This window comes from Hyaena hyaena, unplaced genomic scaffold, assembly GCF_003009895.1.
Source record: "Hyaena hyaena isolate Hyena2069 unplaced genomic scaffold, ASM300989v1 scaffold_126, whole genome shotgun sequence".
In the NCBI taxonomy this organism is placed as follows: domain Eukaryota; kingdom Metazoa; phylum Chordata; class Mammalia; order Carnivora; family Hyaenidae; genus Hyaena; species Hyaena hyaena.
The window spans coordinates 1,602,065-1,625,491 of record NW_024080759.1 but is presented as its reverse complement, the minus strand read 5'-3'; the positions used below and the strand labels follow the sequence as shown (position 1 = coordinate 1,625,491).

The following is a 23,427-nucleotide window of genomic DNA, read 5'->3' as shown; positions in this document are numbered from 1 at the left end:
CGTTAAAATTATGTTAACATACTTTCCCTATAGAATACAATAGAAAAATACCTAAAATCTGTTATTCCCAACCTTTTTTTTTTTTTGTCCTCACTTGAATGTAAGAAGCATGGTTGTATGAAAAAATCTAGAATCAGAGATTATAAATCGCAGCTATGACACAAAGGAAATAAAATTCAGTAATACATTCGGATGACAGAAATTTTACAAAGCAGTAACTGAAAGATATTGGGAAAGTTTTGTGGTCGCTAAGCTTTCCACATGTCTGTAAATGTGTAGCATGTTAGCTGTAAATTTATATACGAAAAGACTATATACATAATTACATCATTCTTCTCTCATTTCTGACTTTTAAAATTTTAGAACAGCTAAAATGAGGGTTTGGGGCAAACACAGAGCCTTGGTCCCTGCCTTGGTTCCAGCTGAGTTCTGACCAGCCTTCCCACTAATGGCTTCCATTCTGGGAAACCACTTACGGCAGGTATGTGAAGTCAGTACCACCTCAGCTCCATGAACTGGAAGTTTTCTTCTCCGTGAACGCTTATTGGGATGTTGTATTAAATATCAGTCGATTGTGCAAAAATGTTGTAGTTAAAATGTTATAGTTACCCTAGCTTAGATATATGAGAACTTTAAGGATTCTGAACTCTAAAAGGAGGCTGCTTTGGTACTTTATTTCAACAAAGTCAACTTGACATATTCATGATAATTTATCCTAACTTGTATACGCAGGTTTGGACTGGGGACAAATCACCACCTTGCAAGTTTAGAATCCAATGAAATTGCTCATTAAACATGTCAAAGTGATTTTCTCAGTTTAGTCATAAATCTATAGTTATTTTGCCACAAATTCTCTCTAGGAGGATTCCAAAGAGCTGTCAACTCTTGGCTTTTAACTAGGATTTAAATGTTATATTCTAGATTATTCTGATCTTTGGTTTTAATTAGATTATGACCTACATCTAGCAAGATAAATTCTGAGTATTGCAATTTTAAGTCAAAGTGAAACTTTATTTCTCTACAGATTAAAATTTCTTTCAGTAGTACAAAAAAGGCTTTTATAGTAAGATGTCAGGTATGTAATTAGTCCATATGATTCAAAGAATAGTTTTTACAGGTAACTAAATTCACTTTTCTCCTGTTTTGCTTTTAATAATATCTGATTAGTATTTACCTTGAAATCATTCAAATGAGATCACTGAAAAATAGATACAATATAAACAATTTTATTTTTGATGTGTCTCCAGCCATCGGCTAATGGCCATTTTCAGAGTCCTGTTTGGTGTAAGTACCACTGAAGAAAGAACTAGATTTGTCATGGGACTTGTACGTTTCTTTTTGCTGATCCAGTTTTCCATTGCTTCCTTTTCATATGAATAGCCGTCTGAAATAAATCAAAACACAAATTATTTGCAATTTTGGGGGGCTGGGATTACTACAGTGAGTTGGGTATACCAGCTCTACCACCAAGGCTTTTATTGGGAGTTAAGTGGTAGTCTTATATCACCACTCCTAAAATACTTCTGCCACAACACCCTAAATATTCCCGATAAGATGCATTGAGATTGTACAAATTACCCTGAACAGTGTCAATATTTTACGGATAATTTTGAACACAAAAAGTCTTTAAAAAAAAAAAAAAAGACCCTATATCCAAAACTCAGATATAGTAGAAAGGAAGAAAGGAAAAGAGCCAGGGAGAGGTGAGTGGTATTGAAGATAAACTGCCTCATTAGAGCTGTTGGTGATGTGTGAAAATTAATATGGCTAAAGAGAAGAGTCTTAGGAGTAACTCAGCAAAACTTTCTGACATACTGAAAACTCAGGGAACCAGATACCAAGAGATTATAAAACTCACCCCACTAAAGGCTTGACAGTAAAGGGATTTATGACCCCCCCCCCCAAAAAAAAGCCCAAAAAACCCCACTGGCTAATCCATGTGGTTAATACCACATTTGTGCAGAATTCTTTATATGTATAGCAAAGGCAAAGATTGGAGTTTTTGCTTTACTCTTTTTATATACTTTTAGCTCTTTCACATCTTTCACAAACTGAAAATCTTCATTCCTAATTATATTTACACATTTATTTGCTTTAATTTATGATGCATACAACAGTTTCAAACTAACAATGCCAATATATTACTAACATATGACTGAAATAAATTGAAGATTTCTTTCTGGCTCTTTTGTGTCACCAAGAATAGGTCCACCAGGGCTTCTAACAGAAATACTGTATTTGAAAATCACTGGGGGGGGGGGGGGGAATTCTTCCATTTCATTATGTCACCAACTTGATATACAACTATCTTCATTTGCTTCCTTTTTTAATCCTCTCACTTTTTAGGTTGGTTTGTCTTTCATGACTTAACTTTGTTAAAACATTTAAATGATTTCCAAGTAAAAACTATAAAACAAGGTACATTCAGAGGAGTCTATTCAATCTCTGTCCAACAACTGTTCCCTGCCTTCCCATACAGGTAACCATGTACACTTTTATCCTTTTGTTTCTTAAAAATATAAGCAACTGGATGTGTACACATACAATACATACACATTCTTACATGAGAGCATACTGTACACTTTGTGCCTGCTTTATTTTTACTTAGCTATAACTTGCCTTTTTATTCCTCCCCTCCCCCCACAGTAGTCCACTGTATGGGTGGACTGTATGGAAGCACTGATAGACATCTTGGTTGTTTCCAATCTTTGCCTCGTACAAATAGTGTTGTCATGGACAGTCTTGTTTTTGGAGAGATTCCAGAAGTAGGACTGCTGCATTAAAGAGTATGTATAATTTCACTGGATATGCCAGTACTTCCATAGGAATTCTACCATTTTTGCTTCCTACCAGCAACGTTAATGACAATGCTTTTTTCCTCCCAAGAGCTTCACCAAGAGAATATGTTGTCAAATTGGATTTCTACCAGTTTCATGAATACTGCTATAGTAGCTCAGGTAGCTTTACTTTGAGGGAGATAGAACTCTTTTTTTGTTAATTTAATGGCTGTTTGCTTTTCTTTTTTCTGTGAACTGTTAATATTTTTGTTTTTTGGCCCATTTTTCCATTAGGTTGCCCTTAGGAAGACTTCTTGCTTTTTAAACACTAAGATATAATTGACATTAGTTTCAGAAGCACAGCATAATTCTTCACTATATTATGAAATGATCACTATGGGTCTATAAACATCTATCATGATGTATAATTAAAATTTTTTCCTTTTTCTTGTGATGGAAGATTTTTAAGATTTCTGTTAGGGGTACAGGGGAGAGGAAAGTATAGGCTTCCTTTTAAGGAATAAATAAGTCATGGGGATGAAAGGCACAGAACAGGGACTACAGTATATACATAACATATATAAGTATATATACTATATACTAAGTGTGTTATATATACTATATAAGCGTATTATATACACTACATATTTTATATAGTACATATTATATATGTGGTATATATATTGTATATATTATATATAGTACTATATATAGTATATATACACAATATATACATTTGTGGTGAGCATAGCATAATGAATGCATGCAGTTGCTGAAATCACAATGCCTGACAAACTGTCAACCAGACTTCAATTTTAAAAAAACTTAGCAACTTTCTAATATACAATAGTAATACAACAGTATTATTAACTACAGTCACCATGCTGTACATTATATCCCTAGGACTGCTAATGTTATAACTAGAAGTTTGGGTCTTTTGACTACCTTCACACCTTAGTGGTTGTCAGAGGTGGAGGGGGATGGACTAATTTGTTCACATCCACAAATTCAGTGCTTTGTCTTAGATTCCACGTGTAAAAGAGATCAGTGGGTCTCTTTCTCTGACTTCTTTTACTTAGCACAATGCCCTCAAGGTCTATCCATGATGGCACAATGTCAGGATTTCCTTTTTTTTTTTTTTTTTTTATGGCTGAGTTATATTCCACTGTGTACACATACATTTTCCTCATTCACCCACTGATGGACAGAAGTGGAATTGCTGTATCACAAGGTAGTTCTATTTTTTATTTTTTTTGAGGGGTGTGGGGATCTCCATATTGTTTTTCACAGTGGCTGCACCAACTTACATTCCTACAAAACCGTGCATAAGAGTTCCCTTTTCTCCATATAATTACCAACACAGTTTTGAAAAATAAACATTTCTAACAAGTGAGGTGACCTCTCATTGTGGTTTTGTAGTTCCTTGATGATTAGTAATGTTGAGCCCCTTTTCATGTACTTGCTGACCATTTCAAGGTTATCTTTGGGAAAATGTGCATTTAGATACTCTGCTCATCTTTTTTTTTTTGTGCTATTGAGTTATAGGAGTTGTGTATTTTGGATATTAATCCTTATCAGATACGTGATTTGCAAGTACTTTCTCCCATGTTGTAGGCTGCCTTTTCACTTTGCTATTGGTTTCTTTTGCTGTGCAGAAGCATTTTAGTTTGATGTAGTCCCACTTACTTTTGCTTTTGTTACCTTTGCTTTCAAGATATTAAGGAGTTTACCACCTGTTTCTTCTGGGAGTTTTCTGCCTTGATGTCTTACATTGTCTTTAATCCATTCAGAGCTAAGTTCTGTATATGGTGTAAGGCAGTGGTTCCATTTCATTGTTTTGCACATGGCTAATGATTCCTAGCACCATTTATTGAAGAGATCATCCTTTCCCTATTGTATACTCCTGGTTCCTTTGTTGTAGATTAATGATCACATATGTGTGGATTTATTTCTGGGCTCTCTAGTCTGTTATAGGTCTGTTGTTATGCCAATACCATACTGTTTTGATACTATATATAGCTTTGTAATGTAGTCTGAAATCAGGAATTATTATGCCTCCAGCTTTTTCATTAAGATTGCTTTGGACATGTGCTTCGATACAAATTTTAGGATTGTTTGCTCTATTTTTGTGAAAATTGCCATTGAAATTTTGATAGAGATTACACTAAATCTAGATTGCTTTGGGTAGTATAGGGATTTTAACAATATTCTTTCAATCCATGCCTTTCCATTTATGTATTCTTCACTTTCTTTTCTCAATATATTATAGTTTTCAGTCACAGGGTTTTTTTTTTTTTTTACCTCCTTTGTTAAATTTATTCCTACGCATCTTTTTTTATTCATTTGTAAATGGGAGTATTAATTTCTCTGACAGCTTGTTACTAGTATACAGAATTGCAACAAAGTTCTGTGTATTAATTTTGTATCCTGAAACTTTCCTGAATTTGTTGATTAGTTCTAATGTTGTGTGTGTCTGTGTGTGTGTATGTGTATGAGTGGAGTCTTTATAGTTCTCCATATATAAAAACGTGTCATCTGCAGAGATAGTTTTACGTCTTCCTTTCTAATTTGGATGTCTTGTCTTTTTGCTTTGCTTCACCTAACTGCTCTAGCTATGACCTCCAATACTATGTTGGCTAAAAGTAATGAGACTAGGCTCTCTTATCTTATTCCTAATTTTAGTGAAAAAGATTTCAACTTTTCACTGCTGACACTGATGTTCACTCTGAGCTTGTTCTATATGGCCTTTATTATGCTGAAGTATGTTCCTTCTATACTCATTTTGTTGAGTGCTTTTATCATAAATGAATGTTGAATTTTGTCAAGGCTTTTTCATCATCAATTCAAGATTTTTATTCTTCATTTTGTCAATGTGATGTATGATTGTGATTTACAGAGGATGAACCATCCTTGCATCCTTGGAATAAATCCCATTTGATCATGGTGTATAATCCTTTTAATGTATTGATTTGGCTTGCTAAAATTGAGGAATTTTACATCTGTGTTCATCAGGGCTATTGGTCTGTAATTTTCTTGTAGTATCCTTGTCTGGTTTTGTTATCAGGGTAATGCTGCCCTTATAAAATGAGTTTGGAAGTTTGAGAAGGATTGGTAGTCCATGAATATTTTTTGTGTCTTTGGAATATTAGCACTCCATCAGTTTTTCAGAGATTTCTCTTGGATTTTGAGTCCAGATTAGGAAATGTCTCTATTTCCAGATTTTGAAGGAATTTATCTGCATTTTCTTCTGAGACTTACTTCTCTCTAATCCATTTAAAATTTAGATACACAGTATAAGAGATAAAGCCAGTTTTACCCTTTTCCATGTGGTTATTATATTTTAAGAATACTACTTGTTTAAATTATTTATTACCACTGACTTAACATATGCCATTTTTATCATTCACTAAATTTCCAAATACTCTTATATCAATTCCTGAATTTAAAAAAAGTATTCCCATTCTGTTTATTCATGTGCCAATCTCATACTGTTATATAGTCTTAAAACATTTTGAAATATTTGCTAGAACTAAGTGATACTCCTCTTTTATTTTCTAGATTATTTGTTGTATGGTCTTTCCAATGGAGCCTATCATCATCTTCTGTATCACTAGGAAAAAAAATCTAACAGTGGCATCTTGCTGACACTGTATCTTCAAATCAGCAGGGTAGGCTTTCCATTTGTTCCAAGTTTACGTTGTAGGGATGTTTTATAGTCTTCTTCATGTTGATCTGGTACATTAAGTCCTCTGATATAATTTTTTTAAATTGAAATTGACACACAGTGTTACATTAGTCTCAGCTGTACAACATACTGATTTGCTAAGTCTGTAGCTTAGCAAGTGTAGCTACCATCGGTCACCATACAGTGGTATTACAATATTCTTGACTATATTCCCTGTACTGTACCTTATATCCCCCTGACTTATTCCATAAGTGGAAGCCTATATCCCTGCTCCCCTTCAGCCGTTTTGCCCATTCCACTACCCTCCTCCATTCTGGCAACCACATCAGTTTAGTCTCTGTATTTATGGATCTGTTTATGCTTTTTATTTTCTTTTAAGATTCCACATATAAATGAAGTCATATGATATTTGTCTTTCTTTGTCTGACTTCACTTAGCATAATATCCTCTCAGTCCCATGTTGTGGCAGTGTTACACCTTTTAACTGCTTTTTGTTTACATATGCATTTACACACAAGCGAAGGCTACAGATTCCTCTTTAACTTGCTAAATACTGATTAGACTTAATAAGCTATTGTTGCTAAGCTCCAAATTCATGCACGATACAGGGAACTCGGCATGCCAGGATACTACTGCAAACCATATTTTTGCTTTTGTCAGCTGACTCCTTGTTAGATAGGAGTCTGCTAGAGGAAAACAAAAACAGAGTGAAAACTCCTATCAGTGTTGTGCCTGGCCATCGCGCTTCATCTGGCAGGAGTCGTTGGTTATACTCTTGAGATTCTTTTGTTTCTTTGTAGGTACTGCCCAAATTTGTCCTATCCTACCCCTTTAGAGGCACCAACTGGGTAGTCCCCCTTCTTTAAAGGCCTTAACTCTGGTTCTGAGAACCTCAACTTCCTTTTGTTCCCCAGAGTCCTAGAGATGGTACATGCTTTCTGCAGATACCATTACTGCTTTTTTCTTTTGAGATATAATTCACATACCACAAAATCCACCCTTTTTAGTATACAATTTAATGGTTCTTGGTGGTGATGGCTGCTTAACTGAATTATACTAACTTCAAAATATTTTCCTCACTGAAAGAAATCCTATACCCTTTAGTATTCACTCCCCTCTCCTGACAACCACTAATCTAGTTTCTGTCTCTGTAGATTTGCTTATTTTGGACATTTCCTATAAATAGGATCATACAAAATGTAGCCTTTGGTGTCTGGCTTCTTTCACTTAGCATGTTTCCAAGGTTAATTCATGTAGCATGTAGAAGTATGTCCTTCTAGCTGATCAGTATTCCATTGCATGGATATACCACATTTTATTTATTCATTGATGGGACACCTGGGTTATTTCCATTTTTTGGCTGTTATCAATAAGGGTGTGAGTATTCATGTAAACTTTTTGTATGAATATTTTCAATTCTCTCGGATCTAGGAATTGCTAGATCACATGGTAACTATGTTTAGGTTTTAGGAACTGCCAATTTTCAAGAGCAGCTGTACCATTTTACATTTCTACCAGCAATATTTCTGCACATCCTTCCAACACGTTAGATTCTAGTCTTTGTAGTAGGTATCAAGTGGTATCTCAATGTGGTTTTGATTTTCATTTCCATGATGATACTGGACACTTGGATATCTCTTATGGAAAAAGGTCTATTCAAATCCTTTGCCTGTTTTTTAATTGGATTATTTGTGCTGTTGAATTGTAGGAATAGTTTGACTAGGAAAATGTATTCAATTTTTATTTATAAAAATCTGCGTATAATGGTGGTTCCTGGATGGCTCAGCTGTTTAAGCATCTGACTCTTGATCTGCAGTCAGGTCTTTATCTCGGGGTTGTGAGTTCAAGCCCTGTGTTGGGCTCCTTGCTGGGCATGAAGCCAACTTTAAAAAAAAAAAAAAGCTGAGTATAAGGAACCTCAGTCTTATATAGTATCATCGTGCTGGCCTCTTACTGATAAATGATGTGCATGTTAATATTACTATGTGGAACATTAAAAGAGTTCATTAACAGCTAATTCATTTGTCACCAGGCTACATAAACCTGATAATAGAATGTTTTTGATCTTAGGTGAAAGGGACCCACTTCTGTTATTAATTTCTTAGTTACATTCCATCATTGTGAGATCATGCTGTTTGTGTTCTGGTAGTGGTAGTGTTTGGTGCTTGAATATGGTTAATATTTATGAATGTCCATATCTGTTTTAAAAAGTGTACTTTCTATTTTGGACGTTCAGGGTTTGATACATAGATTTATTTTCAACTGAGAGGTATGATCAAGCCTATTACTGTGCTTTTTCCTTACACTGTAGTTTCTAGTTTAAGAAAGTTGTTCCTGGGTTTGAGACTGTATTATGGTTACCTTCACTGAAAGCTTTCATCTTCAGTATTACATAGTATCTTCCTGTGTCTTCAATTTTTTTTTTTTTGGGGGGGGGGGTCTTAGGTCTACATTTGCAGACAAGTATGTATCTCCTTCTTTACTTTTACTTGCAATTATGTCATTTGTGTCTATCCTTTTATTTCTAACCTTGCTGAATCTTTGCTTTTAGGTTGGATTATGCCTTGTTAGCTAATGTCAAATCTTTTTTCTCTTCAGAGAGGAGTTAAATCCAATGGTAGAATTACGGAACAATAAATTGGTAGTACTTATTCTTTTTATGTATCACAAACTTTCACTGTAGGAGCTGGTTTCATCAATTTTAATGCTTACAGAGGTTTGTATTTTTGACGTGTTGGTTACCTTTACACTAATATCTTTTAAAAAGAGGCCAAGAATACTGTTAGTGTCCACTGGTTCCCTATAGTAAGTAGTACTCAAAACTTCAAATTGGGTTTTCCTCAGTTAATAATCAGTGAGCATATTCAATTTTTCTTATTCTCTACTCTCCATTTTTAATATATATTTTATCTGCACTGTTAGAGCATATTCTCATATACTGTTTTGTCACCTTTAATTGAGTTCCCTTAAGTGAATAATTTTTTCTTGCCTGCTTAGGTGGTGGTAGTGGAGAAAATGTCAAATCATTCAGTCTCTGCAGGCACAGGCTTCCTACTATAACAAAGTTGTTTACCCTAAAGTTCAATATCAGCTTCTCATTGTTATTCTAATGAATCACTATGATATAATACAAGTTTTCTACCTATAACAAATACTTGATAAATAGGAAAAGCAGGAATTTGGATTGGATCTATAGCATTGCTAATGATAATAAGGTTTAACACTGTTCTCCTGAAGTTCATCCCAGAGCAGAGGGATTATTAGAGCTACAAAGCAACGGCCACATCCCCACCCGCACGTATACATAGAGCCTTTCATGTATAAATGAAAAGTCACTGAAGCATTATTATAACTAAAAACATTTGCAGCTTATAATTTGTATTAATGATACCACTGGTTTCTTTGAAAAATTCATGGATGAAGTTTACTACAGTTAGAGTTAGCTTATTTGAGATCAAATGTGTTGCCAGGGGGAACAATGACAATTTTTAAAAGAATATGTAGTACATATTCAGTATTCACGAAGTTTGCTTGTTTCTACTACTTTTTAAAACTGACTTAAATTTAAAAATTTTTTTGTCCAAATAGTGGACTCTTGCTACAAAATCAAGATATCAAGTTGACAGATCAAGAACTGTACCAGCTAGTTCTAGGAGGTGAACAATATATAATGTTCCACTCACAAAACCTTATTTCACAATATACTCAGCTGAAGAGGTTCTGGTAAAATAGCAAAGTAACACTACCTTTTAAGATTTGTTGCTTAGATTTCTATTTCTGGTAATAAAGCAGATTAAGTGAACACTTAAATTCCTTGCTACATTACATTTAGAAACATGACATGACTAAAAGAAACCATCTTTTTACATGCATAGCTGACTTCCAGGTTCAAGTGAGAAATATTAGCTCAGTGGCCTGGGCTTTGAATTTATATTATCTTTGTCCAAGAAAAAAGCTCATCTCCACCACCTTTCTAGAGCTATATGCCTCTTCCTGCACTGAAATTCTACAGGTAATACTGAATACTCAGACAACAAAGAACAGAATTAGGATCCCAAAAACGTCAGAAAATGAAAACAGATACAAGCTCTGAATATTTCTAAAGAATAAATCTAAGAAACAGTATCCTCTAAAATACTGAATACTCACACAGCTGTGTATAATTACTGTTCAAAAACATTGTCATGAATACCTGACTAGTGTAAAGTTTTCATTTCTACTACTCACTCCACCCCCAAATTAAGTTTGATTTTAGGTTTTATATAATTCTAATAATTTCAATTAGATTTTCTTTTGTAATATAACATGATTCTAAAATTTATCTGGAGGTCAGAATGGGCAAAAATTGGGCAAGCCAATTTTTAAAAAAGAATGAAAAATTAGCATAATTAAAACTAAAAATTTTAAATATGATAGTAGCTATCAGTATTAAGATTTTATCCAATACTTCTATATAAATAAGTGTAACTGTATATACTACATGACTAAGGATTTTTGTCCTACAGAATTACTTGGAAAAAAGATACCCATCAATAGAGTATGAGTTAATTTGTGGCACATTCATACCATGAAATACTGTCCAGTAGTTAAGAATGAAGTGGTTCTGAATATACTTACATGAAATACTATCTGATATATTAAGTAAATAAAAGCAAATTTTTAAAAGTTTGTATCATATCTCTTAGGCACAGAATGAAATTATTAATGGGAAATATCTGGAAGGATATATCGGAGCCTCCACGTTTTCAAAATATATATTTCTCTATTGCTTGTTTTTCACTGTGCACATGCTGCTTTTCAAAAATACTTTCTAAGAATGCTTCTGAGTCAGTTAGTTTAACAGGTAAGGTATAGAGGCCTCCTGAAACATCAAGGGGAAAACGCCAAAAAGGATGTGATAAATTCAGGAAAGAAGGGAGAAATACGAGCTAGGAGCAAGCAAAATCAAGTGGAAATACGTTGGCAGGAATTAGTCGAGATTTATCAATCATAATATAAAGAAATCAGTTCAATTCCACTAAACATGAGGACTGAGATTTTTTAATTCAACTTCAACTATATGTATGTTTTTGTATGTTTTCCACAGGGAACACCTCTCAAAGACAGACAGGAAGACTAAAAATAAATGGATGGCAACTCTCCCTGGATTATGCTAAAAGAGAAAAAAGCTAATCCCAAAATGTTATTTACTAAATGATTCCATTCACATAATACTTTTGAATTGGAAAACAGAGGGGTGACTGGGTGGCTCAGTTAAGTGTCCAACTTCAGGTCATGGTCTCACAGTTCTTGGGTTCAAGCCCTATGTTGGGCTCTGTGCTGACAGCTCAGAGCCTGCTTTGGATTCTGTGTCTCCTCCTCGCTCTGCCCCTCCCCTGCTCATGTTCTGTCTCTCAAAGGTTAAAAAAATTTTTTTTTTTAAGAAATAGAGAACAGATTGGGGGTAGACATGGGGAGAGAGCAGGCAAGTGATGGATATAGTTAGAAAGAGGCAAAAGAAGGTTTTGGCTGATGCTCAAATTTTCAAAAGGGACAAACTTGTAGAACTTAATACACACACATACATGGAACCTGGAAATCTAAATAAGCTTGGTAGATTGTATCAATGTTCATATCCTAGTTCTGATATTACATCATTTTGCAAAATGTTGGCACTGGAGTAACTGGACAGACACAGGCAATACCAAATATAAGTAAGGCTATGGAGGAGCTATAATTCTTACAGACTGCTGGGGGGGTATAAGCTGTTTCAATCACTCTGGATAATAACCTGTGCATATCTACTCTATGGAATATACCCAATAGCAATGCATATGTGTGTTCACCAAAAACCATGAATAATGATTCATGGCAGGTAACAATGACAGAATGGATAATTCATAGTATCCTGACAAACAAAAATTGACACATTACTGCTTTGTACAGCAGCATGGATAAAAGAATGCTAAAGAAGCTTAAAAACTGCAGAAAGACCTACTTTGTCATTCAGTTTAGATAAAGTTAAATAAGAATAAAATTAAAACTTGGGTTACCCTTGGTAAAAGACTGGTAAGTGAAAATTCAAAATGTACACTATTTTAAAACTAGATTGAAAGAAAAATACCATGCAACTATAAACAAAAAGAGACTCAAGATTAAAACAAATGAGATACAATTCAACACAAAATATATTAAATGATGCCAACAAGAATATTTTAAGGTAATAGAAAATGCAAACCTCCAAGAAGAGAGAATACTCAGAAATCTAACTTGATGAAGTTACATACTAAAAGCAAGATTTGGATTTATAATTAAAAGCTAGATTTGAATTTATAACCCAAATGTTCTACAAAGAAATTCTCCTATAATAAAGCAAACTCCAATATCTTTTATGAATACAGATATAAAAGTTCTGAAAATATTAGCATATCAAATCCAGTAGTAAGTGAAGATGATCAATCAAACCCCAAAGATTCCACAAGAAAGTTCTAAGATATCAATTCAGCAAAGCTGCAGGATACAAAAATCAACATATAAAAATCAGTTGTAGTTCTATACACTGACAATAAAGAATCCAAAAGTGAAATTAAGAAAATTCTATTTACAAAATAGCATCAAAAAGAATTACTTAATCATAAACTTAAAGAAATGAAAGACTTGTATGCTGAAAACTACAGAACATTGCTGTAAAAAGTTAAACAAAGGAAAGGCATCCTGTGCTCACGGACTGGAAGAGAGTGGTTAAAACTCCCAAACTACCCAAAGAAATTACAGAGTCCATGTGATCCCCATTGCAATCCCTCTCAAATTCCCAAAGACTTTTTTTATATGCAATAAATCATAGAGAGGCAGAACAATCTTGAAGAAAAAAAGGTTGGAAGACACATTTCCTGATTTCAAAAGTTACTATCTACAAAGCTACAGTAATCAAAATAGTAATGGTACTGGCACAGAGACAACTATGTAGACCAATAGAATATAAGAGAAACAAACCCCCACATCGGTCAAGTGTTTTCAATAAGGATGCCAGGACCATTCTTTAACAAATGGTTCTGGGAAAGTGAATAGCTGCATATGAAAGGATAAGTAGACCATATACAAAAAAAAAAACAATAAAATTCAAGGGGAATGCTTCATGATACTGATTTGGTAATGATTTCCTGAAATATGCCAAAAACACATGCAGTAAAAGAAAAAATAACTGGAATTCATCAAAATTAACAACTTCTGTGTATCAAAGGGCTCCATAACAAAGTGAAAAGGAAACTCGTGGAATGGGAGATACACTTGTAAATCATATCTGATAAGGGACTGATATCCAGAATATATAAATAACTTCTATAACAACAAAAGCAGATTGAAAAATGGCAAAGGACTTAAATGGATATTTCTCCAAAGAAGATACATAAATGGCCAGTAAGTACATAGGAAGGTCCACATCCTAATCATTACAGAAATCCAAATCAAAACCACAATGAGGTACCACCACACACCGATCAGGATGGCTATTATAAAACAAAACAAAACAAACACCAGAAAATAACAAGTCCTGGCAAGGATGTAGAAAAACTGGAACCCTCATGCACTGCTGATGAGAATGTAAAATAGTGCAGCCACTGTGGAGATGGTATAGTGGTTCCTCAAAAGTTAAATATAGAATTACTCTATGACCTAACAAATCCACTTCTTGGTATATACCCAAAAGAACTCAAGGCAGGGACTTGAGCAGATATTTTGTACATCCATGTTCACAGTGGCATTTTTCACAATAGTCAAAAGGGGGGAAGTGCCCCTTCCCAACTGTTTCACTCACGCTCTCTCAAATAAATAAACCTTTAAAAACAAAAGAAATATATAATGCTCAATAGTTTACTTCAGATTAAATGACTTTTAAAAACTACGTATGAGTGATTTAAAAAAATTTCCACATTTAAACAAACTTCTGTAAACTATCTACACTATTCATTTGGCACACAACATGCCCTTATACTTACAAAAGCATCACACATACCTGTTGCAATGACAGGATCTTTCATAAGCTCCCTAGTTATTGGACATAGAAATTCATCAGGAATTCCAGAAGAAAGGGTTTTCACTTCTGTCCTGAGCTCTTCTATTTTCCTCAGCACTTTACTCCGCAGCCCTAGAGATTCTGAAAAGAAATTACTCTGTTAGGGTGGGGGAACCTTTATGCAAGTCTTTAGCAAATAGAGACTTTATCTATTACAACTCAAAATCTTTGCACATACTGTCTGACCACATAGAATGGTTTTCTTTATAAATTCTTTAACAAATATTTGTAGTATAGAATACCGTGTGGTTAAAATAAATCAGTAACTAATATTGAGTTTATTCTAAACAAGCTTAGATTCTCAAAGTTTGAGAATTTCAGGCTGCTAAATACTAAAATACCATACAGCCTCAGAAAAGGTTTGTTATTACTGGTTATGTATTTAAGCAAAAAAATTCCTAAGAATAATTTTAAACATGTTCAGTTTAATAATGTAAAAAATTCCATCTTATTTTTGAAATTGGATATATTATTTGCTGATCTCATATGAAACACAATCATAAACCTCATCTGTTTGTCCCAGGCTATATACACGTTTCACTCATTTGTATTTTTACTTCAAGTTTTAAAAATTACCTTCATTATAACTGCCAGAAGCTGAATATAATTAATTTTAGGAGGTTTAGTGTTATTAGCTGTTTACTTTTTTAGAACTGACAGTTCTACTTTAGATGGAATCATGAAGGTGGGGTGGGTAGAAGAAATGAATTACATTTCACAACACCTCACAGTTTTCATGGAAAGCCAAATCAGCTTTTAATTTTGTTGGGGCGTAATTCTTCACAGCGTTTATACACATCTTATGATGACTTTTGTCTCGGCAATCTTTTCAAAGATGTTTGCAGATGTTTGCGTCCCTCCCAGTCAGAGGGCAGATTTGTTCTGTGACATGTACCAAGATAAAATTACTTTTGGGCTAGGTTTGCTAGCAATCTCCTTGAAAGATGAAGGAGATTCATGAGCTCAGGGTACCTCTGCTATGTCTTGCCTTCAAGACTCAGGGGGAAAGAAAACCCATGAAGCTCATGCTGCTTGCTGTGCCTTGAGGAATACACTGTTTAAACCTATTCGGATTTGTTGACCATCATCTATGGAAGTGTGGCAAATCAACCCAGCAGCTGCCTGCCTCTGAGGGACTATGGCACTGCTTGCCTAGGAATTCTTTCCCATGTAATTTACTGAAACCAAACTGAGGAGTTTTTAAACAGTTTTTTAAAAGCACCACAGCATATTTATAAGAAGAAGTCATCTCATTTAAAGGGATAATTATACAACATATAAGAGAAAGATATAGAAGCATTTAATATTAGGGAAAAAATGTATTTCCCTGTCACAAATATGTGTGCTAATATTTAGAATGCCTGCGATTTTTATAATAGAGAACACAGAAAACCTATTTCAAAATGCCCCCAGATAAGAGAAAGTTAAATTGAGTGTTATCTTTGTCCAATTTTAATGTCATTTAAAAATGGAATCAGATCACTCTGCCCTCAGGGAAGCAATTACCAAGTGATATCCCCAGAGCTTAGCCAGAAACAAATATCCCCTTTTGTGATTGGGGGTTGGGAGTGAGTGTTATTAAACCTAATTGCTCAGGAAGATAAGACCCTTACCAGCTGATGGCTAGTAAACCCTCAGTATGGGTATCTGGATATATTTACTGTGACTCTGAAAAGGCGCATGGTTCTTAATAAGATGTCAGTTAAACAGGCCACCAGTTCCTGTACTCTCTTGCCCAAAACCTCCAGCCCTGAAAATGCTACATAATTAAAAATTAATGGAGTCTACACACAAATCACCATCAAAGATATAAAACAAAACTCTGAAAAGCCCTGAAGAAAACAGAGGTAGCTGGGTTCCGGAGTGAGGGATGGAAGATGGCCACTTACACGTACACGAATGGAAGAGAGACCTTTCCACCTGTACCCGTCTCTTCACCAGCTGTGTCCTATATGGATCATTGCTGAAGCAGCAAGGCCAGCAATGGTTGGAGGCGCCATAACAAGACAGCGCTGTCGCCCAGAACTAACAAACTAAAAAAAAATTTAATTTCTCTGAATCTCCAGATAAAAACAGGACGAGATAGCAAAATCAAATCCCACAGATAATATTTGCAACAGAACGGAGTAGTGAGGCGCCCTCACAAACCCCACAATATAAGTGGGAGAGGAAAGAAAAACCACCAACCTCCACAGCCCTGGGGTGGACATCTAATAATTGTATCACAAGTCTAAGGAAGTCCAGCCTAAGGAAAGGAGCCCCCCACATGCCCACAAGTTCTCATTGGAAAATGTGGTGGACCATTTCAGAGCAGCAGCTGATTGCCCACTCCAGCACGGTCCGTGCACAGGCCTGCAGTAACTAGACCTGAGGGACAGTTTCACTTTAATCGTGTATAACAACAAAATAGCGAATGTTCTAGTAGTTCCTGATATATGTGCTTAGGCAAGTGAAAATCTACATAAGTAAGTATTACTAGGAATTGAAGCAAGACACTCAAAATCTGAGGATGTTTAGTTGCTGCATAAAGTTTGCAAAAGCATCTGACTGAACAATTTGATGTTATAATTTTAAGCTAGACAATGATAAAAATGCCTCATGTGCTTTCTGGTTTCTTAGAACAGCAAGAGCAAAAGGTAGAGGAAACCTTTTGAAAAAATTTCATTCCCAATTAGGGAATGTAAGTGTAAGGACATGATATAGAATAGTTCTTTGGCATTTGTCATTCCAAGTTTCTACCACTTTATCATCTACAGCAATTCCATACTCCAGGACAGGTCGCGATTTAAAATTTCTGAGGCCCAGACATAAACTGAAGCCAAGGTGCTGGTGAAAGTCATTGTGGCTAGATTTACTGCTTGCCTAGTATCACATCTCAAGAGACTCTTGCTCTTCACCCTTCATGCTTAATGGCTTTTGAAGGAGATATTAAATACCATAGTGGAGTTCACGAATTCGTGGATTCACAAATGTCTTAAGATATTTCTCAGTGTCAAGGATCTTTTGCATCTGTAATCTGTCTGGACATTTCTTACGCAAATGTGGGACTGAATATAAAGAGCTATCTTCTAGCTACAACTGGCTAGTGTTCCCTGCTTTCCATTAACACAATCATAGGAAAGGATGGTTAGCCTAGATTAAAGCATCAGACTCCAGCTGATATTCAAGTCTACAGAAAGTTCCTTTATTATATATATATAAAAAGTCTCACTAAAAGATTTCATAAACTGCTCAATTCCTTAAAAAGTCATTTTTTAAGTGTCAAACATAATAGATACACATACTTTGGTCTCTAACACCCCAATGTGCTTAACTGCACAATTCCTCCATATGATGAATAAACAAATTCCTATTTATTCATGTTGACTTGGGAAATGTTCTAATAATTGTATCACAAGTCAAAAGCAAGTAAGAGAGTTATGCATAGAAAAGAGTAAAATTCATTATCACATACTCATCAGTTTGCCTCTTAGCACATTTTTTTCTCTAGACTCAATTTCAATTCCCTATTATCCCAATATACTGCCTTGAGGAAGAATCTGCTTTTCTTAAAATTCAAGACTAAAAGAAATTCACTATAGCTTAAAGTAGTACTTACAGAAGATTAAAGTTAACCTCTTGATCCTTTATAAACTAAAAAAATTTCCAAATACTATAGAATTATGTGAAAAAATAAATGCCCTAGTCTATTTACTAATTTATTCTGTTTAATTTGCTAACTTTCCAAATCTTAAACACAAACACAGAATAGATTCCTTATTTACTAGAGAATGTTAACATTTTGTCTCCATTCTTAATAATAATTTTCCTAATTCTACTATTAGACCACTATAGAAGTTAAATTATATTTCAATTTTGGCTTGGCCCTGAAAGTTCTGAAACTTAATTCGCTGAAGTTTAAAATGATTCTAACTACTAATTCTGGGATTCATCCTTCAAAAACTATTTCAAATTATTAATTAAATCCTGTAAGAATTTCTTATTCTTTACTTATCTATCAGAATAGAAGTCTATTCCTATTGTTTTTACTATGCTTTTGTTTTCAAACATCCTTTGTTTAAATCTGAAATTACTGTTTTATAGTGTCAAGTGCTTCTGCATGATAAGGTACTGTTAGATTTATGTGAGAGAGTAATAAATCAACTAATGAAGATGCAAAATTCAGCAGAACTTAAAAACAGTAACAACAAGAACCCTGCACTCTGTTGCCAACTTTCAGGAGGAAAGAATAAATTATAAAGGCAATAATTTATTAGAGATACAAAAATAGCTTTCACAGTATGGCCAAGTACAAAATCATCTGACCCTAAGTATTTTCACAAATCATCATTATGTTAACTTCTTAAAAGGCCATATGATTCCAAGAGATTTAAATACATTCACATGCTATATTTACCATGTAAAGACAGTATAACACTATACTTTACAATGGTTTTAATGGTTTTTTTTTTGTTATTTGACTCTTCATTAACAATAAATCTCTCTATGGCTATGCTATGGCTTAGCATATGGCTATATGCTTTCTCATTAAAATTTTATTATAGCATGTTAATCGTAGTGTCTGGTTATTAGTTTTATTAGAGCATGACATTAAGACTTCAAACTATTTCTGATAAAGATCTACTATCCAGAATATATAAACAACTCTTACAACTCAAAGACGAACCAATTTACAATTATTTTTAATATTTTTAATTTCTCACACATTTCTCTGAATAAGATACATAAATGGCCAATAAGCACTTGAAAAGAGTCTCCATATCATTAGGTAAATATAAATTCAAACCACAATCTAATACCACTTCACATCTACAAGGGTGGCTATAATCAAGGTGAGAGGTAATAACAAGTACTGAGAAAGAGGTGAAGAATTGGAAACCTCACACACTGAAATACTTACACATACAAAACATGGATGAACCTTGACAGCACTGTGTTACAGAGAAGAAGCCAGATACAAAGGTCACCTACTGTATGGTTCCACTTACAAGAAATATCCAAAACACGCAAATCCATAAAGACATAGAGTGCATTAGTGGTTGGGCCAGAGGCTAGGGAGAGAGAATAGGGCTCTTTTGAGGGGATAAAAATGTTCTGAAATTAGACAGTGTTGTTGATGGTTATAAAACTCTATCAATATATAAAGACCACCGAATTACACACTTAAGGAAAGATGACTTGCATACTGAAAATGACAAAGCACTGTTAAAAGAAATTAAGAAGACCTGAATAAACTGAAAAATGTCCTGTGCTTATGGACCGGAAAACTTAATATTGTTAAGATGACAATAATCCCCAAATTAATTCACAGATTCAATATAATCCCTATCAAAATTGGTTTCTAATGTTTATTTTTAAGAGAACACAAGTGGGGAAAGGGCAGAGAGAGAGGGAGACAGAATCCGAAGCAGGCTCTACACTGTCAGCTCAGAACCTGATGCAGGGCTCAAACTCACAAACTATGAGATCATGAGCCCCTGAGCGCTTGGGGCACCTGAGTGGCCACTCAGTCAGTTGATGGTCTGACTTCAGCTCAGGTCATGATCTCGAGGTTCAAGAGTTTGAGCCCCATGACAGGCACTGTGCTGATACAGCATAAGTAACAATAGGAAAAAAAAAATTGCACTTCATCAAAATTTCAAAATTTCTGTGCTTCAAAGGATACTATCAACCAAGTATAAGGCTAATCCACAGAAAGGGAGAGAATATTTTCAAATCATGTATCTGATAAGAGCCTCATATCCAAATGTATATAAAAAACAATAAAAAGACAAATAACTCAGTTTTTAAACTGGCCAAAGGATCTTGACAGATATTTCCATAAAGAAGAGCTACAAACTGCTAACAAGCACATGGAAAGATGTTCAACATCACCAGTAACCGGAAATGTATATTGAAACCATAATGAGAAACCACTAGGATGGCTATAATTACAAAAACAAGTGTTGATGAGGATGTGGAGAAATCGAAATTCTTGGGGCACCTGGGTGGCTCAGCTGGTTAAGTGTCTATTTCAGCTCAGGTCATGATCTCTAGTTCACAGATTCATACCCCCATATCGGGCACTGTGCTTACAGCCAGAGCCTGGAGCCTGCTTCAGATTCTGTGTCTCCCTTTCTCTTTGCCCCTCTCCTGCTCACACTGTCTGTCTGTCTGTCTCTCTCAAAAATAGACATTAAAGAACATTAAAAAAAAAAAAAAGAAACTAGAAATTCTTATAGCTGGTGAGAACATAAAATAGCACAGCTGCTTTGGAAATAGTCTGGCAGTTCCTCAAATATAAGCACAGAGTCACTACCACCAATTCCACTCCTGATTATACACCCACGAAAACTGCAAACAGATTACAACAAAAAAGTGTGTACACAAATATTCAGAGCAGTATTATTCACAATAGCCAAAAATGGAAACAATCTAATTCAATCCATTGATAAAAAGCAAAAAGTGATAAATTGACACCATGAAATATTCGTCATAAGAAGAAATGAAGTATTAATACATGCTACAGCATGGATGAACTCTGAAGACGTGATAAGCCAGAAAAGGCGACATATTGTATGATTCCATTTCTATGAAATGTCAAAAAGAGGCAAATCCTTAGAGACAAAATGCAGATTAGTTGCCAGGAGCTATAGAGAAAGGGAAAGAGGAGTGACCCGAGCATGGGCATGGGGTTTCTATTTGAAGGGATGAAAATGTTGTGGAATTAGACAGTGGTGATGGCTGTACAACTCTGTGGATATGCTAAAAATTACCGCATTGTATACTTATAAAAGGATGAGTTTTATCATGTGAATTATATCTCAATTTCTAAAATATATACATTTTGAACATTAGCTACGTGGTGGTTTCAGTTACTTAAAGACATACCACATTTCTTTTCCGTAGTCTATCCTACATAATCCTTTTCTATGAAGAAATATACCGGCATAATTACTGTGCCAGAATAGTAAGAGGAAAGCATTAATACGACTAAAACCAATTTCAGAGTAAATTATTAAAAGTCGCTTTTAAGAATGCCCATCTTCCACTAATCTTACCAATTTTCAAATCATCAGCCAGACTTTCCTTGGTGAGATTCAACAGTTCTCTTCCATCAATGTTATTCATTTTGAAAATACCAACAAGGTCATTTAAACCTTGTGCACAAAGCCACACGGAGACATCATCCTCTGACCAGTCTTCAGGAAATTGCTTTGTCTCCTCTTCTGTGCTCCTTGCTTAAAAAAACAAAAACAAAAAAAAACAACCAAAAAACCCACAAACAAAAAGGCAGTTAAAAAAAAAAAGAAAAAAAAAAGGCAGTTAAAATAACAATGAAGGAAAGTACTGCCTTTATGAATATTCTCAGTGAGAATTAAAAAGTAAATAAAATTTCCTTAAATCTGTGTTTTACTATTTTAACATCCTTTTAAGAAATTTCAAAATATCAAATAACACTTTGTATAGTTAAAATATTATTTCATGCTACATTAAATACTACTCCTTTGGAACTGTTCAGTCTAGAAAAACAAACTTTTTATTGTATAAAATTTGAATCAGCAAAAGTACACTATTTGCTCTACTATCTGCATATCAGCACCACTATTTGGTTAAGTCTGACAGTGATAAAAGTAAAACACCTAAATTATGTGTCAATATTGCTTGATGAGGCCAAAAAATAAAACGAACAAAATAAAACTTTGCTTCTATTTTGTTCTCAGGCTATATTTATCTGAAAAAACAGTATGCAGTACAAATAGTTTACGAAACTGTGGGAGGTATGATATCCATGAAAAGTGCTCCCAGAAGGATTTACTAACAGCTTTAACATATATAAACTACTTGAAACACTGGCTTCTCTAAAATTATTTTAAAATTATATTAAATTTAGATATAGGGGCACCAGGGTGGCTCAGTTGGTTGAGCGACCGACTTTAGTTCAGGTCACCATCTCATGGTTTGTGGGTTTGAGCCCCATGTCGGGCTCTAAGCTGATAGTTTAGAGCCTGGAGCCTGCTTCAGATTCTGTGTCTCCCTCTCTCTCTGCCCCTTCCCTGCTCATGTTGTGTTGTTCTCTCTCTCTCAAAAATAAATAAAAACATCAAAAAAATTTTAAATTCGGATAAACACTTCATATTGAGAAAGAAACAAAGTGAATAATTTGTTAAAAATTATGTGACCTAAATTTTTTTTAATGTTTATTTTAATTTTGAGAGTGAAAGACAGTGTGTGAGCAAGGGAGGGGGCAGACAGAGAGAAGGAGACATAGAATCTGAAGCAGGCTCCAGGGTCTGAGCTGTCAGCACTGAGCCAAACTCAGACCTTGAACTTGTGAACTATGAGATCATGACCTAAGCTGAAGTTGGATGCTGAACCGACTGAGCCACCGAGGTGGCTCAAAATTATGGGATTTTTAATTTGATGGTGAATGGGATTGAACTGAGTTAAATATGATGCCCTTACTAACCTTGGCAAGGTGTTTCCAGATCAAATTGCCAGATGTTCACTGTTTTGTCCATTGAACCAGTAGCAAGTAAAAGGATATTGGGTGCAAAGGCACAAGTTGTGACATACCTAGTTAATAAAAACAACTATTATATATCTTTAGACTAATTTTTTTTTTATTATGTTAACACAAAATGAGATTAAGTTCAGACCTGGTATGCTGAGTCAATGTGTGAAGTACATTCTCAGTATTCTGAAAAACAATAAAAACAGCTTTATAATTACTCAGGCAGGAGTAAAGTTACTGATAAAGGCTCATTTGACATAAATAGTTTATACACTCTAAGCATTTTATTGTAATTAGTCACTAATGTAAGTTGAAACCTTACCCAGTGAAAAGAGAACAGCCTCTATAACTAATATTTTTATCAAGTAGTTACTTCACTCTCAGTAATTAGCACTGTTGTCTGCTGACCACCTTCCTACAA

The 23,427-nt window shown here is 34.6% G+C and overlaps 1 protein-coding gene across 8 annotated transcripts in view; it reads right to left on the bottom strand.

The window, feature by feature from the left end:
• Positions 1-1,210: 1,210 nt before the first annotated feature.
• WDSUB1 (WD repeat, sterile alpha motif and U-box domain containing 1) overlaps positions 1,211-23,427 on the bottom strand; it is a 45,076-nt gene continuing 22,859 nt past the window's right edge. For all 8 annotated transcript variants that reach the window (XM_039237515.1, XM_039237521.1, XM_039237522.1 and 5 more), the window contains 5 exons: positions 23,152-23,192; positions 22,962-23,068; positions 21,553-21,732; positions 14,453-14,593; positions 1,211-1,384 (listed from right to left, as the gene is read on the bottom strand). In XM_039237515.1, coding sequence (XP_039093446.1) covers positions 1,227-1,384; positions 14,453-14,593; positions 21,553-21,732; positions 22,962-23,068; positions 23,152-23,192 — 627 coding nt within the window. In that variant the 3' untranslated portion in view covers positions 1,211-1,226. The remainder of the gene's footprint in view (positions 1,385-14,452; positions 14,594-21,552; positions 21,733-22,961; positions 23,069-23,151; positions 23,193-23,427) is intronic.